Source organism: Dysidea avara, chromosome 12, assembly GCF_963678975.1.
Source record: "Dysidea avara chromosome 12, odDysAvar1.4, whole genome shotgun sequence".
Taxonomy (NCBI): Eukaryota; Metazoa; Porifera; class Demospongiae; order Dictyoceratida; family Dysideidae; genus Dysidea; species Dysidea avara.
In genome coordinates this window covers 12,099,302-12,109,769 of record NC_089283.1, presented here as the reverse complement: position 1 = coordinate 12,109,769, position 10,468 = coordinate 12,099,302, and the positions used below count along the sequence as shown (strand labels likewise).

General features: G+C 37.5%; 2 protein-coding genes across 2 annotated transcripts; both read left to right on the top strand.

Moving 5' to 3' along the window:
• The first annotated feature begins 2,330 nt into the window (after positions 1 to 2,330).
• Positions 2,331 to 4,860, top strand: LOC136240487 (ranBP2-like and GRIP domain-containing protein 3). The gene has a single exon (XM_066031477.1). It carries the CDS (start codon positions 2,340 to 2,342, stop codon positions 4,695 to 4,697), a length of 2,358 nt encoding a protein of 785 aa, XP_065887549.1. The 5' UTR covers positions 2,331 to 2,339; the 3' UTR covers positions 4,698 to 4,860.
• Positions 4,861 to 6,060: 1,200 nt separating this feature from the next.
• LOC136240704 (muscarinic acetylcholine receptor M3-like) lies at positions 6,061 to 9,855 on the top strand. The gene has a single exon (XM_066031730.1). It carries the CDS (start codon positions 8,780 to 8,782, stop codon positions 9,719 to 9,721), a length of 942 nt encoding a protein of 313 aa, XP_065887802.1. The 5' UTR covers positions 6,061 to 8,779; the 3' UTR covers positions 9,722 to 9,855.
• The last annotated feature ends 613 nt before the right edge of the window (positions 9,856 to 10,468 follow it).

Here is a 10,468-nt window from a genome sequence, read left to right as displayed (position 1 = left end):
CTTTTGTGTTGTGAAGCCCAACAGTGTGACTGAATAAACCAAATTCCACCACAATGTTGGAGTTCAACTTGGCGAATGTAACCCCCAAAAGAAAATCTCATAGCCTCTTTTCAGGGGTTTCTGCACCACAACTGTATTCTCTGAATTGGGAATCTGTTTCCTGGTCTTCAGCAAGTGAAACAGTATGACTGTTGATGAAATTACAGGGAAACACTCAGGAGAATCCTGCCATCCACTTGCTGGCCAAGACCTTATGATAGATGGGTTGTCACTGGATTTACAGCTGTAGCTCTTCCCTTTTCTGCCTGCCTCACTATTCTCCTAGTAAAACTTTGCCCTGCCAACATAAATCAATTTTACACAATTAGTACAGCATAGTAGCTACAAAATAACTGAACTGCACCAATAGTGACTGTTCAATTAGAGTATTTTCAGTCGCAAAAAGTGAGTTCTATTAGATAGGACTCTTTATAAATTGTTTTACACCAGTATTGACAATATCTAGTTTAGTAATTTGCCTATCGACATAATTAAACTAGTGCTTCGCAAGCGTAACTAAGGCATACCTTTCTATTAAAGCAGCCTTTTTACCGCTTACTCTCCCTCTGCATCTTCGTAAATATTCTATTAAATCCTCTACCATCCATTTATGATCAATAATTTCAACTTTGTCATGGCTATTCTCACCTGTCTCACTATGTGAATCACTTCCGTTAATAGCCATGCCCCGTCTGGGCGGCACATGACTTATTATGAAATTCATCTATTGTTGATTTATTTTGCTGCCTTTTAGAACCCTATCTTAAATTTAAGACATCTCTAACTACAGTAGTGTTTATTTACAGTCAGTGAACTTGGTGAATTCGGCCATTTATTTGCAGTCAACGCTAGGTGAATCAGTGTGGTGAATTCAGTGAACTTGCTATTGCGTGCTATTCTCGTAAGTGTTTGTTATTCAGTTGTTATTTAACAATGGGTCTGAAGTAGCTAACGCAACCCACGATACAGCTTTGTTTGTGCATTTTAAGGGACAATCCAGTATGTTACAAAATAGTAAGAAGTTTGGGGCACATTCTCACCTGCCAGGAAATGGCCTTTGCTCAATCTGTTCACTGATAGTTTTAATGGTGCCCAGAAGCTATACCCTATTGAGGTTGCAACATCAACAAGTACCTGCCTACTTGTACCAAACTATATTCTTTGGTTTTGCCACTTCATGTCCCAAGCTATGATGCAATGCACACAATAACTGTTGAAGCTGTGTGATAAACATAGGTGGCTTGTATGATCAGCTCTTTGCATTAATTTTTTTTTCTTGATTGATATACTCAGTGACAAAATGTGTGATCCTAAAACAAACACAGCCTTGGAGCTGTAAAAAAAAAGGCGCTGACAAGCAAAGTAGGACCAATCAAACAAGCTTATTCAACACGACTGGTTAGAACAAGGACTGATATCAAGTTGTGGCCAAGTAGATTGGAATATTACCATGATCAATCTATAAAAACAACTGGTAAGAACAAGGACTGATATCAAGTTGCAGCCAAGTGAATGCATTATCTTTACAAAAAAGCGGCCAAATGACAATTTAATAACAGTTGCATGTGTATTTGCTCTAGTTTTATTAAATAGTTATAGCTAGATACAAAAGAGAATGGATAATACTGCATTCACTTGGCCGCAACTTGATATCAGTCCTTGTTCTAACCAGTCATGTTGAATAAGCTTGTTTAATTGAACCTACTTTGCTTGGCAGCACCCTTTTTTTATAGCCCCAAGGCTGTTTTTGTTTTAAGTAGTATTTACTAGGTGCCTGATTTTTAGAGGTAGCACAGCATGCAACTTGTTTCTTATACTTGTAAAATAGGTCCACATTTGTCATCTTGATTTGTTGTCATTTACAGAGTGATTTGCAGACAGGGATTATCAATAAAGCCATAAAAGTGAATTGGAAGGATGTGGCACCACTACCAATAGATCAGTCAGAACAATACATTTTACCACCGACATTTTATAGCTGCCTAAAAAGATCAGGATATAGGGGATGTCTTATTGAAGAAAAATGTAATAGCGAGACAATGTGCCTTCCTGTTACAGTACCACCAGTGAAACACACTGTATCCTCTAATACAGACTCTACAGATTTGCTAGTAACTAGTACTGGCTTCGGCATTGAGTTTGGAGGCACCTCTAGTGGTATCCAGGGTTGTGCTGGTGCAGGGAAGCTACTGTTTGCCACACGGACTGACAATGTACCAGAGGACTTTAAGCCAACAACAGAGTTTAAGCCAGTTGTGAAATTAGCTGATGTTACAATGAGCTCTGGTGAGGACAGTGAAATGGAATTATTTTCCAACAGAGCTAAACTTTATCACTTTGATGAAACTGTGAATTGTTGGAAAGAAAGAGGAATGGGTATTATTAAGATATTAAAACATAAGAATACAGGTCAAGTACGGATCTTAATGAGGAGAGATCAAGTACTGAAAATTTGTTGTAACCACATAATAGTTAAAGGAATGAAACTGGTCCCACGAGATGAGAGATCTTTTTACTGGACAACACTTTGTGATCTAGCAGATGGGGAACCAAAGGCTGAAAAACTTGCGGTTAAATTTAAACTCTCTGATACGGCAACTGCTTTTCAGAAGGTATTTGATAACAGTTTGGCCAGTGGCATTGATGATGGGGAAGGGAGCTTAAACACTGAAGCATCTTCTACAATTGCAAATGTCACAAAGAATGCAAACACATGGGAGTGTCAGGCATGTTATATTCCTAATGAAGAATCTGTAAACAAGTGTATTGCTTGTGGTGGTGATCGTCAACAAACAACCTCTAGTGGTACATGTAGTATCACTCTATCTAGTGCTTTAGCCAGTATTTCCATGCCAGTTACTACTACACCTCCACTTAGTACCAGTTCTAATGTCATGATGTCAGCTGTGTCGAGTACTACTTCCCTACCAGTTACCACTGTTGTTAGTGCTCCACCCAAACCAATATTTGTATTTGGTGGTAACAACCAATCAAGCCAATCAAGTGCTACTACAAGTTCTGGTTTTTCACTTTCTCCACCAAAGTTTACATTTGGTACAGGCACTTTTGAGTTCAATTTACCTATGAAAGTGGACATGAAATCGTTTCCTAGTTGGGGAGGTAACACTTCCATCAGTGGACTATCACAACCAAAAGATACAGATAATATTGCAAAAGATTTTCAGGCTATACCATCTCATAAAGAGAACCCTTTTTACGTTGATGGTAGACCTGTAGAATACAGTATATCTAGTGTGGCTATGGGTGACAGTGCAGCAAGTTCTACTATCTATTCTGCAGTCCATTCGGGCAGTGATGTACCTCCTAGTTTAATTTCTATCTCAGATTCACAGCAAATGGACAGAGGTAGTGACAAAAAGGATAGTGATAGTATGTTATCCATCCCATCACTAGAGACAGCAAGTGTAGCACCATCTAGTTTATTTGGGCAGTCTAGAATGCCAAAGTGGGAACCTAAGATTTTGTTTCCTACTGAAGGAGCATCTGTAGGTCCTGGAGCTGGAGGACTTGACTCCATCCATGCAGATAATACAGAAGGGGAACCACACCCTGAAGCTGAAGCTAACATTTATTTTGATCCCATTGTGTCACTACCAAGCAGTTTTGATGCCACTTCAGGAGAGGAAAATGAAGACTGTTTGTTTACTTACAAAGCAAAGTTATTTAGATATGATGGAAGTCTAAAGGTTTGGAAGGACTGGGGAATTGGAATCATTAAGATACTAAAGAATAAGACCTCTGGTAAAGGAAGGGTGTTAATGCAAAGAGAACAAGTATTGAAGCTGTGTTGCAACCATTACATTGTACCTGGGATGGTTCTCAGACCTGGCAGCTATGCTGATCGTTCGTGGGTTTGGTTTACTTCAGCAGATCTTTCTGAGGATACACCACAAGAAGAAACTCTTTGTGTTAAGTTTAAGCATGCTGAAACTGCTTCAGAATTCAAGAAAACTTTTGACATGTTTGCAACACCAGATCATGCAGATACTTCAGTCAGTCAAGACAGCGTTACACGCAAACCTATCCCAATACTGGCACAAGACAGTGCTTCAGCCAGCATTTTCATGCCAGTTACTACTATACCTCTAGCTAGTACCAGTTCTAATGTCATGATGTCAAGTACTACTTCCCTACCAGTTACCACTGTTGTTAGTACTCCACCCAAACCAATATTTGTATTTGGTGGCAACAACCAATCTAGCCAATCAAGTTTACCATTCAGTGCTAAATCATCTTCAGGTTCTGGTTTTTCACTTTCTCCACCAAAGTTTGCATTTGGTACAGGCACTTTTGAGTTTAATTCTCCTTTCCAAGTTGACATGAAATCATTTCCTGGCTTTGGAGTTACCACTTCCAGCAGTGGACAGTCACAAACTTCAGGAAAGAATACAGATGATGCTGAAGTAGATTCTCTGTCTGAGGAGTGGCTTGATGAATCAGAGAGTGAATATCTTGGTAGTGAGTCTAACCTTGAGCATTCAGAAGATGAGATTGATGAACCATCTAATCATAAACAAAGTGTGACAGACACATCACTTACTAATACTGCAGACACCAGTACTGCATCAGTTAATACTGTCACCAATGAACAACTAGAAGAAAATAAATTGGAAACTGATCAGACAGACAACTACTAACTAGTGTACCTGATAATTCCATTAGTGAAGAAGAACAACGACCATCTTAATAATTTTGCTTTGACTGAATGCCATTCAGAATCTTTATATTTTTTGTTTATAATAGGCTGATATAATAAGGATGCAATGGTATAGCAATTTTTGTTATAAATTATACTTCAAAATTAACCGTAGATACTTACCAGGGACATGCCGAGGGGGATTTCAGGAAACTCCTACTGAAATTGTCAGTAGCAAAGCAAAGCCAAGGCCAATGTGTTGCTGCTGATTTGTTGGCAAACACAATCAGCACAACTAAATTATTACAATGGTGGGGCTGTGCCCTCCCCAAACAACATCAGATCAAGATACTTTAATGGAGCAGTTGATGAAAAGTAAAATACTCTAACAGAACAGTCATCACATGTAGCACTATTAATAATCCTCTACCGTTGTTTAGTATGAAAATTCTTACATCAAGCACTATCCATGGGTACACTTAGCCTGCTAGGAATTTTTACAGATGAAATGTACATGTTCCTTTGTACTTGACAATTCACTTTGGGTTACAACAACTCTTGATCAATTTGCATGTACCGGATTTCATAGATAATCTGTTGGTAGCTAGGTATACTGCATGATACTGATGAAGGCAACACAATTATAATTTGCTTTACTCTTTTAATGATACAAGGTATGTGTGTGTGATTGTGAGATCATCAAACATATAATTCTATATGTCAGTTCAGTAGCTAAAAGTTGACCATATATATTTGTTATGTTACATAACACTCAGAATACTGGCATTTGACAGTCTACAAAATCAAATCTTCATCAGTGTCACCTCTAGACTCCTGCATCTTGGCGTTCCAGTGGAAACCCCCTTTGAAAGATCTTACACATGCCCCTACTTACTACTAAAAGTTTTTCAGCATCAACTTACAGCATGACAGCTACTTCTGGAACACTTGATGAAACTCTGCTGTCAGTTATATAGCAGTGCTTTTGATACTGTAAAAATGGTAGATTTTTCAGATCTTGTAGTATATCAAAGGTCAGGCTACTTCTGTTATTCCTATGCCACCAATTAAGTGTTGCTTGACCTTCAAGCAGTGCCACAACCCTGTCTAGTATGTTATGATTACCCATATGCTTCATTTAAGCTATTCATTCTGCTTGATCTGAGTGACTTCAGTGGTTCAGAGTAGGGGTTACTATCCTGCTGGGGCTGCAGTGATGCCATGCAAGTTTCTTTACAACACCTATATCACATTTAATCTTGGGCAATAATGTGGTTCCTGTCCCAGCAACAGTTAGCAGCAGTTTATTTCAGACATTATTTCCAGTTTTTGGTTCTGTCAACAACCTAACCATGCCGTGTGTCTTTAAGTGTTAATCTAAACATACATAATCTGGATCATCTGTTGCATAAAGGAGTTCTATAATTTAATTTACTGGAAAAGTAGCTAGTGTCTTCACAAACAATTAATGGCAGTGTGGGTGCACTGACCATGACTAGATAAAGTATGGTTATTATTCAGTGATTACATCAATAGTCTAGCTCATAGTAAACATACAAAGGGGGCCATCAGTGGTGACGGCAGCTGGAGTCATATAAAATTATGTGCACTAAAGGAACAATCAACATTAATTTTATAATATTCAAAGAGTGAAAAGAAAACCTGATGATATTAGCTAACTGGGATGCAATTCACTACTACATAACTAGATCATTAGGTTTTTGCCATCCCAGCAACATATATTATAAATTTGAATGTACGTATTTGCATTTGGGCATCAAACAACTCAAGTACCTCTTCTCAAGTTGGAAGACAGAAGGTGAATACCATGCAAAAGCAAACTTTGACAGAAGGTAAAGACTTAAATGTCATATGGCTTCTATCAATCAAAAGATGTCTCAAGATTCAACTGATCAATAACAAAATTTCTTCTCTGTGCGAAAGCATGTACAACTTATGGTGCCAATATTCTTGCAGTGGTTTAATATCACATATTATTGAAACAGATTTTATAGCTGTAGAAAAGTTAAATAATTGGAAGAGATTGCTACTTTCTTTAGAAAATTTAGAGAATGCCATAGATCAGTTGAACAATTATTGCTTCCATAAATATACCTAGTATACTTGGGTAGAAGATTAAAGATCAACTAATTGTGCAACTGCATAAATTTCTCCTTACAATTGAACCTATGGTAATACTCAGTATACTACTAACTGAAGGTAATGATTTAAAGTATCACAGATAGCTACATCTGATATAATAAAAGAGCATGGAAAGCAAGCAGAGTACTGTCATTTTGCATCATGAATGTCAATTGACAAAAATCACAATACTGTAGATCACTTTTTAAAGGTCCTGGTGTCGTTGAAGTAGATGAATTAAAAGCTGCCAAAAATCATGCTGATTGTTGTCTGTTAAAGATTCCTGTTGTATGATAATTAAACTTTATTTTCTATAACCTTTGAAGTATCATTAAATTCATCTGTTACACACAATTTCTAGTGCATAATCAATACTCCAGTAAATGTCATGTTGTCTATGGAGAAGTTCTGGCCATATACTGTATTATATCATTCAATTTTTTCATACACTCTACACACAATTTACCACTGTAGATAAGGTTAACAGACAAGGAAGCCTCGGGTATAGTATTGAATAGAACTGGAACCCACAATTGTTAATACTCACACCACTACGCATGCAAACGGTGATCACACGATCTCTACTCATGGCAGAAGGGGTGCTATTGGAATTGCTCATACTGAATCACTGAATTCAGTCATAAAGACTGAAGCTGCCACAAACATGCCAAGAACAGTCACTCACCCACCAGCCCTTGACTACTTGCTAGCATCCACCTCGATGCAATCATGCGTGCTAACACACTTTGTATAAATACATTATTTCACATTTTTGGCACCCAGGGCATGGTACAGTCAGGCTGCTTGACATGACTAAGTACTGGCTATAGCAATAGAAATACAGCAGCTAAATTCCTGACTAGGGCAAATGCAAGTGAATTTAGCACTTAGCATCTAGCAATGTCCTGGGCTTCCCCATTTATCCCCCAACTATGCACAGTTCTAATGCATGCCATAAAACCGTAGTGCATGCAGGCCGGCTGATGTAGGATGTTAATAATAACTACCATCTCTATGTATATACTTCAAAGAATTAATGTTCCTTTGATCATCTTTTATTGTTTTACATGTATCCCTTAATGTTGTCACATCAAATGAGTGCCATTTCTTTAATTTTTAAACAAAGAATAACTGGAAGTCTTCTAGACTTTTATGTGGAAACCTACACTTTACACTAATGGTTTTCAATACCTCTAGCAAACAGTGTGAATTTTGACTAACTAATGATGATACAAACAATGCTGCATGTCCTTAGAGTTACTTAATGCAAAGGCAAGTTATTCATGTTAATGTGTGTGACAAAGATTATTACATAAATGTATATAGATATGTATGAATAGTTCTGAGCCCAAAAGTTTTACTTGAATAAATGCAACAATCCTCCACCACTTGCTTCCTCTACTGCAGTGGTGGACTATGCAGTCAGACAGTTGAGATGGCTAATGGACAGTGTCAAGATGATGCAATGATATACATGCATTATTATATATGCATGTGTATATATGTTTGTATGTAAGTACATGTGTGTGTGTTTTTTCATCAAAATCAATCAACTACACAGCTAGATTTGAATACCATGCAAAAAATGCCAATAGTGATGCATACATGATTGGCATAATTATGTAAATACACCATGATAGCAATATCATAGCTATAGTAAGCACTTACACTCTACATTAAGTGGCAAGGATGCTATGAATCACAAGGCTGAAAAGCCACACAATTAACTCGTGAATAATACCTAAACACCACTCAGAGTAAAAGTGCAATATCACCTTGCTTTTTGTGGGACAACCTATATATGTTTAGTACTTTAGTGCTACACTTTTCCATGACAACTTGTGCCACAGGTGAGAAATATCCACACTACGTGTAGAGTTGAGTTGAAAGTAGTTTGTTTAGAATAGCAGTTCTTCTATTGGTAATAGTTTATCAATTACAATGGATTTGTTTAACGAAACTAAGGAAAATAATGCTACCAATGGTACTACTACTGAAGAAATGGAAGAGCATTTACTAGTAGATCTTATTCTGCCTATGCTTACCTGGACCCTCATGGGTATTGCTGAGATTCTGTTTGCTGCTCTAGTGATTGTAGCTATTGTGAAAGCCAGGGAGCTACGCAGAATGCAATATTTTTTCATTGCCAATCTGATGATATGCGACATTGGCTCATCTATTACTGTGAATTTCTTGGTCACATGTACTGTCATCAATTCACTGATCAACGAAAACTCAAAAGGAGTGAGTTGTAAAGCAATTGATTTCTTATACTTTCCTTTCACTGCCAGTTTCCTGATGGTGACTGTTGTTATCTTTGACCGTTTCTTGCATATTAAGGAACCATTTAGATACCGAGAGATAATGACTAAAAAGCTTGCAGTTGCTCTTGTTGCTCTTAGTTGGATCATTGCTATGCTTCTCTGCTTGTTTTCTCTGTTTGACCCACAGCATCAAGGACAGTACACAAGGAATGGTTTCTGCAGTACGACCACATTACTGAGTCGTGTGTTAGCTATTATCCTGCCTAACACTGTTGCCACTGCATTTGCTGTGGCACTTGTCATATGGATGGTATGGAAGGCACAAAAAGCTGCCAACTATGGCCAGAGCCAACAAGGATATGTCATCAATAGAAAAGCCCTCATGACACTGATTTTGTTAGCAGGAACTGCAGGGTTACTTGGTGTTCTGGTGCCCATACTTCTTGGTGTAACACGCCTCACAGTTGGAAATGAAACTGTCAGTGCAAGATTTGTCCAGAATGTGATTGTACCAATATTTGGAAAGGCACCGACTATGGCTCATGCACTTCTCTATGGTTTTCATTTGACTGAAATTAGAAAGAACATATTAAAGATGATCAAATGCTGCAAAAATTGACTTAGCATACTTTATGTATATGTTGTTGCTTTGTGTGGTCATATGTAAGCATATATATTTATACAGGACAATAAACTTGCATACACACTGTACTGTATGTACAAAATGTTTATTGTTTCTGTAATGTTTATGAAATAAATATACATAGTTTTAAATCATATAATTCCAATCACATCAACTGGCTGTCAGTTGAATTTAAATACTATTCAGTCTTGCTTAGAATGACCATGGAAGTCAACATTGCATGGACTGCCTACCGGTATGTACAGGTAGCATGCATGTACACTGGACAAACAGGTTTCATGGTGACTAAACTGGTCGTCAAAGAACATCATTCTTAAAGTCACTACAAACCTGTGAATTCACAATTTATAGTTATGAGTTCCCTTCAGAACTTTTGTGCTAAGTGACAGATCCATCAAATACTTGTATCAGTATTCTGATTATTTAATGAAGTACATACAGAATACAGCTATGTTGTATGCCCATGAAGGTAACAATATGTGGCTGGATTTTGGAAAATCACCTGTTGGTCGTGCCTGAAACAATTAGAAATTTTGAACTAGCATGGTGCTGTTAATAGCAGAAAATACTTTTCTAAAAACTTTCTTGTAATTCAAGGTATCTATAGTTTATTCTACCCTTATAATGTTGTGCTGGTTTCAGAAGTAAATATTTAATGTGTTGAATGTGCCCATAAGGGTGATTTTCCAAAATTCGGTCGCATGTATCACACTAACCCAAGCT

Bases quoted from the DNA above. Each gene is read 5' to 3' on its own strand.
- LOC136240487 (XM_066031477.1), top strand. From the start codon at position 2,340: ATGGAATTATTTTCCAACAGAGCTAAACTTTATCACTTTGATGAAACT.
- LOC136240704 (XM_066031730.1), top strand. From the start codon at position 8,780: ATGGATTTGTTTAACGAAACTAAGGAAAATAATGCTACCAATGGTACT.